Below are 20,312 nucleotides of genomic sequence, written 5' to 3'. Positions count from 1 at the left end.
TGTCTCAGATTTAAGAAAACGGGGGGGGGGGGATATATCCTTGTATAGATGCCTCCCCAATTTTTGACATTATTTTTTAGGGGGGAGGGAAACCTGGTCTTATACATGGGAAAATACAGTATTTGCCGGTGCTGGGGGAGACTTGGGAGTGGCGGGTGGGTGGCGCGCCGTTGCCCTGTGCTGCTTCCTGGGGGGGGGGGGGGTTTGACAAAACGCAGAAGCAATACTTTAATTTCACCATGTTCTTTTGCAACCCATTGCTAGGAGAATATATATATGTTCTCTTTAGGCATTTCTAACCTGCTCTCCCAAACAATGAAGATTTCCCACAGGGGCATATATTATTAAACAAGTTTTAAATACAGTTAAAAGGAATAAAATAGCTTAAAGTTTTAACAAAGCCAGTAATAAAATACAGTGTAACAAAAAATCGATTCTTATAAACAAATTGCTATCTGTGAATGGGTTCACCTTTCTGGGAATTTTAAATTTCAGTTTCAGATCCAGTGTTCTGGCGGCTTCCCCCCTCTCCTCCCATCTTGGAGTAGGGTAAATCAAATGTAATAATTCAAAGCTAAGCAGGGTCTGGTATGGTTTCAAACAGGATGGGGATCATATGTTAAGACTCCTGCATTGCAAGGGGTTGGGCTAAATGACCCTTGAGGTCCCTTCCAAGTCTATAATTCTATGATTGTATGAAAATGACCTCATGCTTCTGAGAGGTAAGGCAGGAATGCAGTGGACGGATTGCGCAGTTTGCAGCGGTGGACAGCAGAGGGCGCCTAGGAGACGGATCTTTTGCACTGAAGAATCACAAGTTTCTAGGGGAGAATTTCTCCGTCTGCGTTGGCAATTGTCTTGGACTACACAGCGCTGTTGGAATTAGGTGGCTGCTTGCTGATGAGCAAACAGAGACAGGAGATTCAGGAAGTTATTCACCCCCAACTCCCCTCATCCCTGACCATTGACCATGATGACTGGGACAGGTTGGAGAAGTCTCAGGTAGACCTTAGCCCTGTTTCCGCAAAGCTCTTCTTATGCCAGCAGCAGTTCCCAATAAATCCATAGGATTTAATCATTTGAATCCTAGGAATGGCCCCAGGATATTGTGTAATGTGGAGAACATAGATAGAGACCATTTTCCCCTCCCTCTCCTGACACTAGAACTCTGGGACATTTGAATGTTGGAAAATTGGGAGCAGAGTTATTCGCACAGCACATAGTTAAACTATGGAACTGACTCAGTGAACTGGCAGTGATGGCCACCAAGCTGGGTGGCTTTAAAAGTGGACTGGACAAATTCATGAAGGATAAGGATATGGCTACTACCCATGGTGGCTAGGCTGCTGGAGGAAGTTTGCTTCTGAATGCCAGATCCTGAAAGTTGCAGAAAGAAAGAGTGCTTTTGTGCTCAGGTCTTGCCTGAGGGTTTCCTTAGAGGCATCTGTGAGAACAGGATGCTGGACTAGGTGAGCCACTGGCCTGATCCAGAAGGGCTCGTCTTGTGTTCTGCTTGGGAAGATGTCAGTAGGTGTGTTTATGTTATTTGCCAAAAAGGAATAATAACAATAGTAATATGTGGAAAAGGAATTCTCCTGCCATTGCCTGTGTGCCTTTTTGACCACACAGATCTGTGACTCTTCCTGTCTTACATTTTCAGTGATATGATTTGACGGGTTTGGGGGTGCTGCAACTCAGCAGTCAGAGCACTTAGAGAGGTTTATCAATCAATTCCTCTTCACAGGGAACTCTGGGAATTGCAGCTCTCTGAAGGGATTTGGGGTCTCCTAACAAGTCACAGGACCCTTTAGAAGGCAGGCACACTTTCCAGGAGTCTTGGGGGGGGGGGCAGAGCCATGACTGGATTATTTCCCTGTTTGTGCAAGTTTGGGGTGAGACGGAATCACCTCTGAGCATGCACAGAGAGTTCCTTCCCTGGCCATAGGAGCCACCACAAGCATGAGTCCTCATGCACCTGTATATGAGGTTTTGAAATTAAATTGCGCTGAGTGCCTCTCTTTAACAGAGATCCAGCTTTCTTCCTTTTGGCTGATCTCTTCTCTGTTTTTTTCACCATGCTTCCACTTCTCAGATCTGCCCTTTATGTCTTGGTTTCTATTGAGGTGGTTAACCACAATCTAGGCTAATGCCATTTCATTTGGAGTTGAGAGGGCTGTAGCTCAGTGGTAGAGCATGAATTCTGAGTGCAGAACGACCAGAATGTCTAGGCAGGGCTGGGAAAGACACTTGCCTAAAACTCTAGAAGGCTGCTGCCTTCCAGTGCTGACAATACTGAGTTAGATGGACCAGTGACATGACTTACTATAGGGCACCTTCCTGTGTTCCTGTATTGCAGGAGGGAGATGTTCAAATGCTCCTTCAGATGTACATCAATCAATCAATCAATCAATCAATCAATCCCTAAAGAGACAGGCAGGCAGACAGAGATCTAGCATGTCAGGGGGAGACTTTCTCCTTGAGATTCTTTATTTCTGTGTGTAGGGATTGATTGATTGATTGATTGATTGATTGATTGAACGAAGGAATGTTCCATCTTTTGTGCCCTCTGCCTGCAGTCTGATTTGGCCAGACCAGAAACAGATAGATGATCGCAGTTCGGGTCTCTGTTAAAAGTCTGCCTGGACAAGGTTCACTTCTGTCAATGAATTACTCCCTTTCCCCTTCTCCTTCTCTAGACCATTGTCTGTGCAGGGGAAGGGGGGGTCATATTCTGCTGCCAAGGAGCGTGGAAAGGGACAGGCTTCTTCGCACCCTGCCTGCACGTATTTGGCGGGGGCCCTCTCAAAGGGGCACATTCCTGCCGTCCTCATGAGATTTCCTAGGCTTGCTTTGCATATGGAAACATGCAAATGGAGGCATGCAAATTAATTGTTTGCCACTCTCCCCCCCCCCCCATGTTTCTTCCAGGGGTGAGGAAGAGGGATGGGAGATTTAAAGCTTTTGGATTAGGTCCAACTGTTTCCAAGAGAGTGTGGCTTTGAAATCCAAGGCATTCTTGGCTAAGGCATGGAGACGGTCCCACAGGCTGATTAGGGTGCGTTTCTGTGTGTTTAACTTGTGCCTTATTGGTGCAAGACCTTGTTTCACTTTTAGGACACATTTTTACCCTTAGGCCCCTGTCGAAAGCACTGTGGGGTGGAAATGCTTCTCAGCCCTCTTTGATGAATCACACCTCCAGGTCCTCTGCGTGATTCCTGGAGGTTCTGCCGCCAGGAGCAAAATTTATAAGCGGCAGGGCCAGTTCTAGTTTTGAGAGGGCCTTCGACACAGTGGGGTCCCTCCGCCATTGTTTATTTCCCAGAATGCTCCAGAGATATGCTGTGCTGGAAGCGCTCTGTGCACACAGAACAACTCACACGTTCTTCATGGGACAATGCACCCCTCTCTTCCCGTAACACATTCCTTCCTAAATCTGCTCTAGGGCTTCCACACACCCTTCAGAGCAGATCTGGTGATTGCTGGGGTGCTTATGGGCAGAAGAGGGGGGCAAAATTCCATTGCACTGGCAGGAATCCTTGGACCAGCTCCCACTAGTGCAGCGGTTAATTGAAACATGCTCATTATCACTATTATTTATTAGAATTTGTATAGCAGCAGCAGCTCTCATGGTACATTAGAGTAGCCGTTACCAGCCTGGTGCATTCCAGATGTTTTGGCCTGCATCTGCTGTGCTGGCAGGGGCTGATGGGAATTGTAGTCTCCAAACATCTGGAAGGCACTAGGTTAGTGAAGGCTTTCACAGTGTGTAAGATGGCAGTTTTAAGAACCTAAGACGAACCTTGCTGGACCAAACCAAAGGTCCACCTAGTCCATCATCCTGCTTCCCACAGTGATCAGCTAGGCACATAGGAAACTGCCTTATAGTGAGTCAGACCATTGTTCCATCTAGCTCAGTATTGTCAACCCTGACTGGCAGCAGCTCTCTGGGCTTTCTGGCAGAGGTCTCTCTCAGCCCTACCTGGAGATGCTGGGGACTGAACCTGGGACCTTCTGTATTCAAAGCCCCCTCCCCTTTTGTCCACCCTAGAATCCCATTTTGAAGGTCACATCACACTCCATTCCTCTTATCAGTGCGCATGTGCGGGCTGTCATAGCACATGTGCGCTAAGGCAAAAAATTTTTATCATTCCGACAGTGGGCAGACAGTGTTTCTGGGAAACTCACAAGCAGATGTGTGGTGGCAAATGCTTTCTCATCAGACTTTATCCACTAGCAACATGTATTCAGAGATATACTGCTTTGGAGCCTGGAAGCTTCATTTAGCTGAGGGAGAGGGGATAAACTATTGATAGGCTTCTCCTCCGAATATTTTTGTCAGTCTTTTTTTTTAAAAAAAAAGCCATCCCAGGCTTTGTCCCAGCTGAGAAGCAGCAGCTGAGAGAAAGAATGTCACTTGCAATGCGAAAATTTTATGAGACTTGTTTTTAATTCCCTCCCTGCTTTCACATCCACCCGGCTCACAACTCTGGGACGATTCCTCCTGCTTTTCTAAAGAGGGAATTCCCTTCCTTCAAAAAGTAGCGATCTCCTGTTCCGTCTTCTTATCCTCTCTCTCTGCCCCCGCCCGCACACCCTGCCCCGCGTACTCCATTACAGCTTGTAACGCGATCCATATCGCTATCCTCCCCCCCTTTTGACACGCCATCCTGCCAGGATCTTCCCTGGCATTTCCCCTCACTCAAAAATACCAAAATAAAAAAATCAGCTCTTGAGGCGACCCAGCCTGTATGTGCCTGCCTGCTGACAGAGGGTGCGCCTTTTGTGTGTGTGTGTCTGTGCGTGTGCAGAGAGGCGAGAAGCTCAGAGTGGCTGAGAAAGAGACACATAATGAGTTTTGACACTGCCTTCTCCGCCCCTTTCAACATCTTGAGTTCACAAATGAGACGCGGGGCTTGTCGAGGGGGGCGGGGGTTGGATGGTTGGAGAGCGAGAGAGAGCGGAGGGAGGGGAGATAATTTCCCTTTCGCTCTCTTCCAGGGAGGCAGGGAGAGCTGAACGAAGCCTTCCTTCCCCACCCCTCCCTCCCATCTCCCTGGAAATGCTGACAGGTGTCCGTAGCTCCAGAGGTATCTTTCGGAAGCAGTGGGGGTGGTGCCCGTGGGGTCCTGCCTCCTCTTTGCATGACAGCAGCTCCCTCCGGAACACACCGCAATCTTCCCTCCTTTGTTTTTAACCGCTTCTCCACCTCTTGAGCCGCGGAGGAGAGCCTCCAACATCCCTCCTTGCCACAGCCGAACTCTTGCATTGTTGGTTTTGTTTTGAGGGAGACCCGGGTCAGGGAAGGATGGAACCGCTGACCGACGTCCGGACATGGACAGCTCACGCCGGGTGAGGACAGCAAAGCTGCAGCGGTGCCCAGGGGACGGCAACGGACAGCCAAGGAACGGCCGCGGACATTCATCTCGTTTCCTCGCTTGGCTTTCTCGCCACCCTGAGTCGTTGGGGGGCGGCTTGAGAAACTTGGGCGTGCGTTGTACGCCTGGCGGCTTCCGATCCTGAGCTTCTCCGCGAGCGGCACCCTGTGTTGCCAGAACTCTTGAATCGGGGCTCTGTGCCCTTTTGCAAGCCTGCGTTTCACGTTTCCTTTCTTTTTTATGCTTCTTACTCTTCGGATGGTTTTATTCATTTCTGGTGTGTGAGGAATCGGTAGCGAGGGCTGGCGTCCTGGCTCTGTGCAGGGAGAGAAGGCGGCGGTGCGTTTAGCTCATCTCAGCAGCTGTTCCGGCATCGGCGAAAGGAGCTCGGGATCCGTCTCCCATCAAGAGAGCCCATCGCCAGCCAGAGAGCCCTGCCGCCAGCTGCTGTCGAGGAAACCGCAGCTGAGCCCTCGGTGGACTTTGGAATCCCTTTGAAAGAGGAAGCAGAGAAAAGGGGATTCTGACCCCGTCTCCTGGCTCCCAGGCGATAAGAGAATTCATCAGCTCCCTCTCTGGATTAAGTTTCAGGGTGTGTGTGTCACATGCAGGGGTCTGTTTTCATTCTCACTTCTTCTGTGTTTCTCTTCAACATGCGTTTCTCTGACAACACGCGTTGTCAGAGGTGCGCATGGGCTGGAGGAACTCGCTCCAGCCCCGAGGACCACCCAGCAACCGGGTCGACGGTTTAATAGTGAGCCACGCCTTGTGAGGACCCTCCCCCCAAAGACTCAACTAATGTTTGCGGTCCTTGGAAGATCTATCTCCCCCCGCTCACCCTCTAATTTTTCTCCACAATAGCATACTCCTCCTTGTCTGAGGGTTTGACAAGTCTTGAAAACCAGGATTATAACCCCTTTTATTTCCGCGAAAGCTGTCTGCTGAAGGAGTTACCGTTGGATGGAGTTATCCTGCATTGTTTCCGCAGCTGGCCTCTCTCCTAATCGGATGGTAGATTTGGGGAGCGTTCCAGAGTCAGGGGGCCCCTTCAAAGCCTCCCTCACAGTTTTTGCCGTGGCAGGCATTGCTTGTTGAGGACGGAACCCCAGCGCCCATGACTGGTTCAGAGAGGATGACTCTTCGAATCCCTCAGAGGGGAAGCAGTCTGACGGGACACCAGTTCCTTTGGCTTAGGTTTCCCTTCGCCTAGATTTGGATTACAACCTCAAGATGGTCTGCGCGATGTTTGGTTCTTCCTCCTGAACTCTGAACCCCTCATGCCGGCCGGCCAGCCTGAGGATGTCGGTTCCTGAGAACACTTAGAACGCAGCCACCATTTTGGAAACGGGCAAGCGAGGGGCGAAAGCTTCCTTGTGCCCAAAGCAACCGCTATCCTGGATCTCCCAGTAGGGGCCTGGGCCCCAGTGAGCGGCATGACCGCTTGCCAGTACCCCATGGGGCCCGGCTCCTTGGAGAGGGACCGGATGTACCAGCACAAAGTCTCCCTAGTGGTTCGATATTTCATGATCCCCTGCAACATCTGCCTGATCCTCTTGGCCACCTCCACGCTAGGATTTGCTGTCCTGCTTTTCCTCAACAACTGTAGGTGTCTCCCTCGGCACGTGGCGGCAGTGGCGGGGGGAAAACAAGGGGGAGGAGCTTAAAGGCAACATGGGTGTGGCTCGGAGGGTGTGGCTGTCTTAATTTGCTTGCTTAGTAAACCTGTAATGAATTGCTGACACTTAAATGCAGGCTGAACGAACAGGGATGGCCCCATAGGACTTTGGGTTGCTTCCAGTTGAGTCCTGTTCAGAGCAGACCCACTGAAATTAACAAGCCGAAGTCTGTCATCTTCAGTAACCTGTTCTGAGTAGGACTGACACGGGATGCAACCCCTTCGTGCCTCTTTGATTTCCTCGTGTCGATAAAAACTACTTTGCACACAACAGCTGCGTTCTTCGCTCTGAGCTGTGTCTCTGAACTAATTCCCATTCCATGGGAGCAAAGGGGGATATGCCTTATGCCTGGCATTGACGCCCCACCTGAAATGGACCGGGGGGGGGGTGTCGGGCTGCTGCTAGCTATTGGCTGTCATAGCTAAGCAGACTCTCCATGTGCAGAGACGGTTATTCAGAGGAGGGACCTTGTAGCTCAGCGGCAGAGCAGCCGCCTTCCATGCAGAAGGTCCCAGGTTCAGTTCCCGGCCTTTCTAGTTGGGGCTGTGAATGCTGCTGGAGTCTTAAACCCCAGGGAGGTGCTCTGCCAGTCAGTGCAGACATTATCAAGCTAGGTGGACTTAGTCTTTGTCAGATTGCTGTGTTCACAGTATGGGAAGAGCTGCAGCTTGGTGTGTGGATGGGCGTAGAGCATCTGCGATGCATGCAGAAGGCCCCGGGTTCAGTTTCCAGGTAGAACTGGAGGAGACTCTCTGACGAAACCCAGGAAAGCAAATGTTAATCCTAACTCAGTAGAAGACAGCTTCCTGTGTTGTTTCCTACAAGACCTGTAGCCCAGTGGCAGAGCACCCTCTTTGCATGCTGATGTAGTCCCAAGTTAGGGTTCAAAGGATCACGTACAGACAATGGGTAAGACCCTTCTCTACCAAAGCCCCCAAGAGCTGCTGCCAGACAGGGTAGACAGTACTGGGCTACAGGGACAAACACCTGGGGTAACGAGGCAGCCCCTTGCGTTTCCCAGTGGATCTCTGAATATCAAACACTGGGGGCAAGCAGGAGGATAAACGGGGCTGCCTTCGTGCACTGCTTGCGATCTTTCCAGAAGCATCTGACTTGGCAGTGTTGGATACAGGGCGACGGACCTTTTGGTCTCATCTGGCATGGCATTCATCTTGCTTTCCTATCCCCAGATAAGTGGAATCGCTGCTCAAACACTTCCTTGGAGGAATCTACATTTACAGCCCCTAGAGCCTGAATGTGCTTATATTTAGTTGTGTGTGTGTGTGTGTGTTTAAGTGAAAGCTGATGTTCTCTGGGTACTGAATCTCATGTCCTAATGCATGCTGCTTTCTGTGCTGAGGGTGCATTGTGCGTAGCTTACAGCCCTGGTTAGGGAGGGGCAGTTACTAGTCATGATGGCCAGATGGAACCTCCATGCCCAGATGCAGTATACTTCTGAATTGCCAGATGCTCAGGAGCAAACTAAAACAAAGCAAACAGATGCTAGGTGGGCCTTTGGGTCTGATCCATCAGGGCTCCTTTTGCGAGCCAAGTTGAGGGAGGGCTCTTGCCTTTGTGCCCTGCCTCTGAGCATCCCTGAGCCATTGGACTGGCCTCTGTGAGAACAGGAAACTGGACTAGATGGGTCTCATTCACCAGGGCCCTTTTTTACGTTTTAATATCAGTTTCAAAGCACTTCTGCGAATCACAGCACTCGTTATCAACATAAAGTTCTGCCTAGTGATGCTCAAAAGACGGCCCGCTCTTTCCGCCAACCTCAATTTTACCCGGTATGAAACCTCATTTTCCACTGCTTCATTTTCTTATACAATTTTGACAGACACATCCTGCATTGGCCCCTTCTCCCCTCATAAATTTAAAGCGCTATTTTACAACTTCCAGCAGCCATGGCTTCCCCCAAATCATCCTGGAAAGTCTGTTTTTGTAAAGGGTCCTGAGATTTGTCAGGAGACCCCTCTACCCCTCTCAAAGCTACAGTTCCCGGAGTTTCCTGGGAAGAGGGATCAATTGTTAAACCACTCTTGAGAACTGTGTCTCTGTGAGGTGAATCAGTGTCTTCTCTCAGCACCCTGAAATGCAGCTCCCAGGGCTATTTGGAGGAAGCTGTGGTTGTTTAAAATGGCATGATAGAGGTATATCCCAGATCACGGGTGTAGTCAAGGGGGGCAGGGAGGGGCATTTGAAACCGAATCTCTGTGGGTGACAGAAGCAGGGATTTGGAGCCAGAAGGCTTTGGGTGGCGAAATCTCCTCCCCATCACTTATTTTTTCAGCTGTCGTCTCCCAATGTTGCTTCCCGTCAACAAGCAACCCTCTGCTATTTTTGTTTGTAAAGCAGGGATGGGGGACCTCAGGCCTGGGGGCCACATGTGACCCTCCATGCCCCTCTAATTGGCCCCTGAAACTCTCTTTGGACCGCACCCCCTCACTGGCCCTGCTTCAAACCCTCCTTGAGTGTGTGTGGAAACTAGCCTATTATGCAAAGGAGAAATTTGCATTCCCTGCCCTGCCCACTTTAGCCTCTGGCTCCACCTACCGCTTGCATGCAGCCTTTGGGAGGTTGCCTAGGAGAGAATGCCGCCCTCGGACTGAAGAAGGGTCCCCATGCCGAGTGAAACCTGTAGTTAACAACTCCCTCCCAAAAACCGTCTGGTGTTATCTGCAGGCTACCCACCAGTAGTTCTTAATGACATCTTTTGACCAGAGTTCACACCTTTTGTCCTGGAAATCCCTAATCCTTTTTGGGTGGCAGCTCCCATCTTCCAGGCTTGGCTGGAAGTCATGGATATTTTGAGTCCCAATGATACCTTAGAGGGGCACCCTGTTGATTACCCTTGCTCCAATCCCACATACATAAGAAAAGGAACAGCGTTCTGCACAAGCTCCAGGGCACCTTTGTCCTTCCTTCTGACTTCACATGCCACAAGGCTGAGATCCTACCAAAGAAAATGGGGTCCCAGGCTCTGCCCTTGGCTTGGATTTTCAAGGCTCGCCTCTGTTTTCTGAGAATCCCTAAAGTGCTTCTTGTGCTGGATATAGAAGCAGACTGGGGTGTGGCAGTTAAGTGTGTGGGTGGCTTTTCTATCGAGACGCAGCTATTTTATACCCAGCGTTGTACAAAATGCTGGGGGTGTGTGTGTGTGTACACAAGTGTGTGTGATCTGAGAGGAGATACAGACATACAGAAGCAGATGTGCAAATTTGACAGCTGTGGTTGGATTGTGACAACGGGTGTTAGCAGAGGACAAACATACACACCCCGGGAAAAGCTGTACTCGTTTTACATTTCTGGAGAGCGATCTCTTTTTATAGGATTGCTCTGTACAGGAACGGCGGGGCATTCTCTGTGATGATGATTTAAATGCAGCCCCCCTCCAACCACTGGAAATAGTTATTACTGCTGGACACACCCAACTAACATCACAGCCAAGATGACTAGAGCCTTGATTTCTTACCAAATTCTGAAAAACAGGGTTCAAACATTGCAGTGGTAGACATAGGGTATGTTAGCCTTTTTGTTTTTCTAACAAACTAGTATGCTGTTCTTTCTAGATGTTGCCTAGTTGTATTTTTGACTCAGGTTTCTCCGTGACATGCTAGCTTTCTACACACAGGGTGGGCCGTATTAGAGCATGCATCTTTCCACTTTTTAATTGCTCCACTCTTGCTGCCCGAAGTGGGTCCTTTACTCCTTGAATCTGCAGAATGAAAAGAAAGAGGTTCTTTTGATCAGGGTTGTGGGGGTGGCAGTTTTAGTGCTGCTTATGCCTCTCCTGTCTTTTATGACACCCCTTCCTCTCCCGGCCTCCCCCAACCAAACTGGATAACAAGCGGCAGCTTTGCAAACACAGGTCACCAATCAACTCAAATGGCTTTGATGGATCAGTGTCTTGGGAGACCCTTGCACGATAGGTAATAAATAGTTTGATTTGCATCGCAGCTGGGGTCAGGAGGGGCCTTGACAGATTGACTTGCCCAAGGCAGCTGCTGTCACATCCCTTACCTCCCCCAGTGCTAGAAGAGAAATATATTTACTATTGGGTTTTTGTGTGTGCTTTTGTGTGTGGATACAAACAGCGTCCCCTTAAGCATCAGTGTGCGTTTTTTTAATTCCGAATTAGCATCGGAGACGGGCATGGCTCCAGAAAAGGTTTACTTTTGGAGCCTTATTGACCTGCTCTCAAGGGAGCCTGCCCCTTGGACTCTGCATGAGTGTCCGTCCTTGGTAGGCTTCCTCATTGGAAAGTATCAAGCCCAGAATGGGGCATCATTCAGAGGCATGACAGATTTGCCTCTGTTTGAAGGCAAATCATATTTTGCCACATTGCTATACATCAGGGGGTCGCCTCCGGACTACAACTTCCAACATCTGTGACCATTGGCCATGCTGGCTAGGCTCTGCTGTTGAGAGGCGTGGTCCCACAGCAACTCTGCTGTTGAGAGGCGTGGTCCCACAGCAACTCCCAGGATGGCTAACCCTGCTCTACATGATAATTGAATCCATCTATTACAGCTGCTGCAAAGACATGGCTGATTGGCAGGAAGCAGGTCCAGAACAGGTAGTCATTCAGGGAGGCAGCGAGCACCCTCATTTGTAGATTGGTGTTTAGGGCATACGGTTTGATAGTATGGAAGGATCTAGAAACCATTCCAATTGCAGTCACAGCATGCTCACCTGGAAGTAAGTCCCTTTGCAGTCACCGGGACTTACTTCTGAGTTGATCTGCAGATCATTGAGAGGGATTCGGAGTTCACCTTGATGTTTCTGAATACTGGTTTGTTACAGTGCCATGTGCAAGTGAGGAATAACAGCCAACAGCTGTGTGGCTCAAAGTGTTTTCTTGAATCTCTCAACTAATGCCACCCCCCCAATCTTTTGTTTTGCAGACAAACCAGGGTACTATTTTCCACAGCCGCTGCCGACGCCACAGGACGGTGAGTAGTGGGACAAAAGCAAATTCCAGATCTTGCCCCTAACATTTGGTTTTCGGTACTTGAAAGCTGATCTGATGGAGTTGATACCTCCTGCAAGGAACACTCCTTTGACCCAGTGATCTATTTCCCTGCCTTGTTGCTCCTGACTCCTCCCCCTTCCTCCCCACACGGAGCGAGCGCATCGTGCACCAATGTTCTGTCTGATACTGCTTTTGCCAGCTGGAGAGAAAAGACATTTCCCAGTAGCGGTAATCTAAGAAAAACACCTATATTTGTTGCAATGTGTGTGATGTCGTTAACACTGATGATTATACAAAAGTGTGCTGACGTCAACAAGGTACTGGGCTAGGGACCTGGGTTCAAATCTCTGTTTGCTGAGTGATTCTGGGGACCTCATTCTCTCCTGCCCTGGTGTACTTCACAGGGTTGTCGTGAGGATTTCAAAAGGGGTAGGGGAAAGACTCTGTTCAACCCTCCTCCAACTGCTTGAATGACAGAACAGCTTTAAATGTAAAGATCAAATGATTTATTTAAACTTTATGTACCAGAGCCTCAGGCTTTGCTTAAGGTTCTCCCTGTTCTTTTTTTAAAAAACGCCCAATATTTTAAAATATCTGTCTTTCAAAGTCTTCATTGATGCTTCTGCTACTCTGCTGCTGATGGCAATGATTAGTACCATGATACACTGTTTAAACCAGTCTTGGCTAAGCTGCTGCCCTGCAGATGTTTTGCACCACCAGCTCACATCAGTCCCAGCCAACAGAGCTGTGAGATGCCAGTGCTGTCACCCAAAACTTCCAGAGGGCACCAGGTTGGCAAAGGCCGCCTTAAACCAATTAAAAGTCCACAGATCCCAGCCCTTTTGGAAAAAAGAAGGAAAGGAAAGAAAATACTCTTTTTGCTTTATGCGTGAGAGTCCCACTTTTCTGTCTTTCTCTGCAAGGCCAAACATCCTGTTCTCTGCCTTACTGGAGCACTTTTCAGTGAAATTCCAATTTGATAAGCAACCCTATGAGGACAGAGATGAGGGCCCTTCACACATTTACAGAAGATGACTCTCTCCCGCTGTCTCATTTGGTGAAGCTGCACACATCCTCTTGGGGTGATTCCCCCGGTGCATGGATGTGAGTTTGATGAAGATGCCTACTTCAGACATGATGGTGTGCAACCCTGTGTGCTGCTGTATAAACACAGGCACTCTGCAGTGCATGAATGCGATGCTGTCACTTCCCAAGGGCTGAAGAGGGCATTTGGACCTGCCACCCCAATCTTGCCAACGGAAAACAACTCTCTAGCTATTGCATCACTTTTTCAACTGGTTTTTAGGGATTATTGGCAGTTTATCCACAAACCAGAACAGTGAATAATCCATTTGCAACAGCAGCAAGGAGACATGTGTTTGGGGGACGGAGAGCCCCCCCAGTAATTTTAGGGCACATTGTCTGCAACTGTAACCTCTATCCCTCTCCTCCAAATTTTCTCCCCTTCCCATCGTCTAGGATGCCACCCTTCCCTCTCCTTTCGTTATACAATGTCGCTCATTGCACCTTCCTGTGACCAAACTGTGTCTGCAGATTCCATGTACTGAGCGTACATTTCCTCCATGGAATGCAGTGGGAAAGCAGCTATGGAAAGTGGGGAAACATAGGCTGGAATGAAATCTTGATGGGAGTGTGGGCTGAGCCAACATGGAGTTTTTGTGGGAGCATGGGCAAAGTCAGAATGGAATCTTGGTGGGGGCATGGGCGGAGTCAGAATAGAATCTTGGCGGCAGCATGGGCGGAGTCAGAATGTAATCTTGGTGGGGGGAGCATGGGCGGAGTCAGAATGGAATCTTGGCGGGGGCATGGGCGGAGTCAGAATGGAATCTTGGAGGGTGCGTGGGTGGAGTCAGAATGAAATCTTGGTGGCGGTGTTTGCCGAATTTTCCGGCTTTTCTATCTTCCTTGTAAAGCCATGCAGCCCAGTAAGAGGAAGCTGTATGTGGTAAGTGAGAAATCTTGGCTGTGTTCTGCACTTAGCTTTTATGCCAGCCCATGTATATATACATGTATGTTAAATATAAATGTCATTTAAATTCACTGCTACTGCCAAAGCAAACCTACCTTGTGCACAGATACTGCACCAGGCGGGTCCCTAGCAGGCTGTGGTTTGCATTCATGCAGCTTTTCCCTAATATCAGGATACATATATACGGCCTTAGCAAATTGCATCCTCATGCCCACTGAACTGGCAAGAGATTGTTAATGGGTTTCTTGTATTCCCCTTGAAGAAAAAGAGAGCACTTTTGGAGTTTTGTGAGCCCTTGTCAAAATTATATGTTGTCTTTGAGTTTTGAAACCAAGAAGCATAGAGAAGACTTGTCATAATTGACAAAGAGGGAGAAGCAATGGTGATGGGTTTGAAACTGTAAAGTATGTCCGCCCACCCCCAAGGTGAATTTAGATGATGGTGCAGAAGAGGAGGTACTGCAAAGACACTAGTGCAGGGGTCCCCAAACTATTTTTTTTAAAAAAAATAATATTTATTAAAATTTAAAAGATTACAAAAAGAAAAAATAGAAAACAGCATATTAAACAGAAAAACAGAACATCACATCACAATAAAGAAAAAAAGAAAAAAGAAAAATATATATACAATAAATCTTCCCATAATTTATCTTTCATTTGCTTGTTTCCTTGACCTCCTCACACCTCCCTTTTTTTGTATTCTAGTTCAGTTAGCTATTTCAGCAAGTCCTTTCCATCTTTTCCAGTTTTTGTCCTCTATTTTATCTTAATATATTGTAACTTTACTTTCCCTCCTTTCACCATTTAACAATCTATTTTTTCTTAATCCTTTATAGCATTTCTGCTAAAACCACATTACTTCATTCCAACATCCTTCTAACATTCCTTAATTTTACAATGTTTCTGTAAATAAACTTTAAATTTCTTCCAATCTTCTTCCACCGACGCAGGGGTCCCCAAACTAAGGCCTGTGGGCCAGATAAGGCCCGAGGGACTCGTTTATCCGGTCTGCGGTGACCCCCGCTGTCAGGGAACTGACATCGGAGCTAGAGGCGGAGGGAAGGCTCTCAAATGATGCTGGAGAAGGGCCCAGCAGGGAGAGAGGCAGCTCAGCAGATGGGGAAGCAATTCAGCGCAACACCAGGAATAAAGAGGGGCAGATGGGGGAAGCGGCGAGAGGGCTCCCAGACTCTTCACCGGACACCAGCGGGGAGAGCACGGGTCCTCCGCTACCCACGCCCTCCCTGCGCAGAAGACTTCCGCGCAGAGAGAGTAGGAGGAGACTGGGTGTCAAACAACTTTTATGTTGGAAAAGGTTTAAGAAATGCCCACTGACGGATTCTGCTAGCGACTGAGGCAGCCACGAAGTGAAGGGCTGCCCAGACTGAAAGGTTTAGCAAGGCAACAAAGCCAGGAGAGGCGGCAACTTACGCACAAGCAACCCATACTCATTACACCCGCCTCCCGCTCTTACTGGCGCTGCGCTGTGTGGCTGCCCATTCTGGGTCGGAGCAGCACTGGAAATAGCTTGTGCGCATGCGCAAGCGTTATTTCTGGTGCACATCCGGGTCGGAGGAGGCCCATGCACATGTGCACAAGCTATTTCCGGTGCTTCTCCGACCCGGAAGTGTGCCGGAAATAGCATGTGCGCACATGTATGGGCACACACTCCCCCGCCCCTCGGCCCGCTGCACGATTGGCGCTTACCGAGGCACGGTAAGTTTGCTGACTCCTGCACTAGTGTGTTCCAGACTTTGAAACTGCCACACTTTCAGCTGCTCGAGTTCTTGTCCCTGCCAACTTGGAGAATCTTTCAAATATTGAGTGATACACCTGCAAAGTGTGCTTGGCAAGAGCTCAGAGCTGAGCTATCAAGCAGTTCAGTTTTAGCAGAGTATACCTTTATCAGTTTGAACAATTAGATGAGGATTTGTTAAAAATCAAGCTCCACTGTCATCTGGCAGTGGAGGACCTTCATCACTTAGCAAAGTTTGAGAAACATTCTGCAGGTGCCTTCCAGAGAAATTGAACTGTCCCTGCAAAGTGCAGATCAGTTTGCAGATGGGGCACATTTTTGTAGCAAAGTGTTTTGCTTGGTTCCCGCCAGAGTCATTTGTTGGGCAGCTTAAACTGTCCATAAGTAATGGGGATTAAATCAAAACTGATGAGGGCAAAGGTCAATTGAGGAGACAGGATTTCTTTCTTTCTTTCTTTTTTTAAATGATATTTATTCCAAGTTTAAAATTACAAAAAAAGAAGAAAAAACAATACAGAATACAAAGAAAAATTTAACCATAACAAAGCGAAAATATAACAAGAAAAAAATTGAACAATAAAATAGAATAAAAAAAGACGAAACAAAAGATATAAAAATGCATTGAGTTAAAATAGAACAAAAACAGATTAAACCTTTACATAACCTTTTCCCTTTACTTATTTCCATGACCTCCTCTCACCTCCCAATTTTGTATTCTAGTTCAGATCGTATTTCCAGCAAATCCTTCTAACCTTATTTTCATTTACGTATTTTAATTTAGTATAATGTAGTTAATCATCCTCTGTTTCATCAATTTCATCAACTCATTTTTGCTTAATCCTTTATATCATATCTACCAAAACGACCTAATTTTCTTTTTCCAACATCTTTCTAACAGTCTTTTCTATTACAATATTTTTGAAGATAAATTTTAAATTTTTTCCAATCTTCTTCCATCGACCCTTCTCCCTGGTCTCGAATTCTGCCAGTCATCTCAGCCAGTTCCATGTAGTCCATCACTTTCATCTGCCATTCTTCTCGGGTGGGTAATTCTTGCGTCTTCCAGTACTTTCCGATGAGTATTCTTGCTGCTGTTGTAGCATACATAAAAAAAGTTCTATCCTCCCTTCGCACCAATTGGCCGACCATGCCCAGAAGAAAGGCCTCTGGTTTCTTCAGGAAGGTATATTTAAATACCTCTTTCAATTCATTATATATCATTTCCCAGAAAGCCTTAATCCTTGGGCATGTCCACCAAAGGTGAAAGAATGTGCCCTCAGTCTCTTTACATTTCCAACATTTACTATCTGGCAAATGATAGATTTTTGCTAGCTTGACTGGGGTTAAGTACCACCTGTAAATCATTTTCATTATATTTTCTCTTAAGGCATTACAAGCCGTAAACTTCATACCTGTGGTCCATAACTGTTCCCAGTCAGCAAACATAATGTTAAGTCCAAAGTCTTGTGCCCATTTAATCATAACAGATTTAACCGTTTCATCTTGTGTATTCCATTTCAACAGCAAGTTATACATTCTTGATAGATTCTTAGTTTTAGGATCTAACAATTCTGTTTCCAATTTTGATTTTTCCTCCTGGAAACCAACCTTCTTATCTAAATTATAAGCCTCCCTTATTTGATAATATAGGAGACAGGATTTCAAAATGGGGGGGGGGAGGGATTATTGGGGTATCACTGCAGTGGGTGAGTGAGAAAAAGTGTTCGCTCCCGAATATTTATGACAGTAAGAGAGGCCTAGAACCAGAATGGAAAATGGCAGGTTTTGGGCGGAGCCCAAATGGAACCTGGTGGGTATGGGTGGAATCACAGGAAATACCAATTTACTTGTTTTTTAGACTCCACTGATGATTTTACCTGAGAAACAGTTTTTCAGATAGGTAAAATAAATGCTTGTTTGTAACTTTCCATGCATTAGTCCCCTTACCCTCAATTCAAAACATACTGGTGTTCAAACCAATTTAAAAAGCAGCAATCAACTAATGGTTTATTAATTCCTCTCTTTATCTTTTGTCAGAATGGGAAAGCGACGGATGCCATGATAAACAAAATGTGATTAATCTATAATTGGACCCAGGGTGTCTTGTTTAAAAATAAAAATGAACGTAGGTGTAGCTTGCATCTTGACGCTGTGAAATATTAATAAACCAAGCCTATCCAGATGACATGTTGCATTTTTTAAAAAACAACAACACATCTTGCCCTTATGTACTAGGCACAATCTCTTTCTGAGGAGGAGTCTGTAGCATATTGTGCCTCACATCTCTTGGCTTGCTGCGGAGCTGCTTTGCTTCTTGAAGAAAAACAACGGTATTGCCCTTTCTTTCCCCTTTTAAATTTAGGACAATGTTCCTTTTAATTTTTTGGGTGATCTTATCTTATGTGGAAATGCTACAAGGCTGGGTTGTGAGTGCAGATGCCTGGCATGTATTTGAGGCCCTGATGTGGTGTAGGCAAGGGGACAAGAGGACTTGAAATGGAGACATCACAGACACTGCCCAATAAGCGCTTGCTTCCCCACTCCCCGCACACACACTCAACTTTGCTTCAGCAGGTGCAGCATTCTTCCCCAAGCAGCACCCATGAGGGCTAGAAGCTTGGTTCACATTTTCAAAAGCTAAGATCCTTGGCAGGGGAGCCAGATTCTGCACCAGGCTGCCAGTTGCAAAATGCCAGGATGGTGGTGCATTATGCACAATGAAGCAGCCCTCCCCAACTCCCCATGTCTCAGGTGGAGTCTCTAGTGCCCCGGGCTCAGAGATTTTGGCTGCAAATGCACCACATATCCTAGGAACTGTAGTTTGTGGCAAATTGTAGCTCTGCAATGGGTAAACTACAGGTCCCAGGATTCTTGGAGGATGGGGGAGAATGTGCTTTAATATGTATGGTGTGCCTGCAGCCTCTGCCTTCAAACTGGTCTCATCCTGCATCATGTGAAATTTCAGCTCTTGCCTTTTCCTCTCTCCAACTTGGCACATGTTAAGAACAATTTACGTCAGGTTAACATAGCTGGTCCAGTGGGACACGGAACCCCCCCCCTTTTACCTTCCTTTTTTCGTGTAACCAAGGGCAACAAGGCACCATATCCACTTGAAAGACTGCAATAATTGTTAGTAGGGCTTCTTTTTTAAAAAATACTAATAATAGCAATAAAGGGGAATGGATGTACAAAACCAGGAGACCACACTGGCCTGCACATTTTGGGAGGAAGTGTTTTTATGACTTTTGTCTGCATAGATGATAACGGATGACAGCAGCAAGCATGGGTGGAAGCCCCTTGAGAAGAACTAAATTGGTAGCTTGGGGAAGCTGTTGCTGATACGGCCCATTTGTAAGGATGTGTAAGGATTTGTTTTATTGAGTTGGCAAGTGTGGTGGGGTGGCCAGAGCACAGGCGAGGAACCATTCCCAATGGGCTGCATTCTCCTCCCTTCTCAGCAACCTTCTGAGAGCCACATGACCATGGTGGGCGGGGCCAGAAGTAAAAGTGGGTGGAGCAGGGCATGCCCATTTGCTTGCCCCTCCTCTCTTGAACCAATCCACATACAACCTGCTTGGAAAGGAAGCAGAAGCCAAGGGTTCCACATTGATATTCTTGCTTTCCATCCTTGGCAGGGATGGTGAGGAGAAACTGTACTACAAGCCCTCCTCCTGCAGTGTGTGTGTGTGTGTGTGTTGCAGTGCTCCCCCACCCCATCCCGTACAAGGGCCTTGGAAACAACCCCCAAATGCAAAAACCACTCTACCCATGTGATTCACAGAAGCTGGCATTCCGAAGCAAACTGACTCCAGCAGCCGGATTCAGTCTGTCTTCCCCCTCTGGCCATTACAAGTTGGAAGTGGTAATCCCAACCAATCTGATGCTGGAAAGGCAAAACCTTTCCATCTGTCAATCACCCAAGTCAAGCATAGCCACTGCAATGCCTTCCAGGTGTTTTGGACTCGCCTTTCTCCTCCTGCCTTATTTTCTTAATGAGCCTCTAAAAATAGGGGAGGCATTATATAAATAATCTGAACAAGCAGCTGCTACTAGCCTTATCCTAGCTTGAATTTGTCCCGATCCCCTTTTAAAGCCACCCAAGGGCAGTATGATAAATAAGCCACCTTGAACCCAAGTCTGGGGAAAAGGCGGGATGTAAAAAATAAATATAATAATGGTGACAACAACAACAATAATAATATAAGAGAGCCCTGCAGCTGGATCTGGTCAAAAGGCCCATCTAGTCCAGTGTCCTGTGCTCCAAGTGGCCACCAGGTGTCCGTTATAAGAAACCCACAAGCAGGACCTGAATCTAACATCACCTTTTTTCACCTGTGATTCCCAGCAACTGGTGTTCAGAGGCATATTGCCTCAGACAGAGGGAAAGCATTGCCAACATGGCTAGTAGCTGTCAATAGCCTTGTCCTCCCATAGGATCATAGAATCATAGCATTTGAGAGCTGGAAGGGACCCCATGGGTCATCTAGTCCAACTCCCTGCAATGCAGGAATCTCAGCTAAATCATCCATGGCAAGTGACCA

The 20,312-nt window shown here is 47.4% G+C and overlaps 1 protein-coding gene across 4 annotated transcripts in view; it reads left to right on the top strand.

The window, feature by feature from the left end:
* Positions 1 to 20,312, top strand: part of AGRN (agrin) — a 244,839-nt gene that overhangs the window by 93,986 nt on the left and 130,541 nt on the right. For 3 of the 4 annotated variants that reach the window (XM_081015949.1, XM_081015950.1, XM_081015951.1), the window contains one exon: positions 11,959 to 12,006. In XM_081015949.1, the coding sequence (XP_080872075.1) occupies positions 11,959 to 12,006 (48 nt within the window). Of the gene's footprint in view, positions 1 to 5,000; positions 6,978 to 11,958; positions 12,007 to 20,312 lie in introns of those variants that run through there. The other variant, XM_081015952.1, reaches the window with a different exon arrangement.

The sequence above is a fragment of the Podarcis pityusensis genome (genome assembly GCF_964106645.2).
Source record: "Podarcis pityusensis genome assembly, chromosome: 8".
NCBI classification, from domain to species: domain Eukaryota; kingdom Metazoa; phylum Chordata; class Lepidosauria; order Squamata; family Lacertidae; genus Podarcis; species Podarcis pityusensis.
This window is presented reverse-complemented; position numbering and strand designations above follow the sequence as displayed.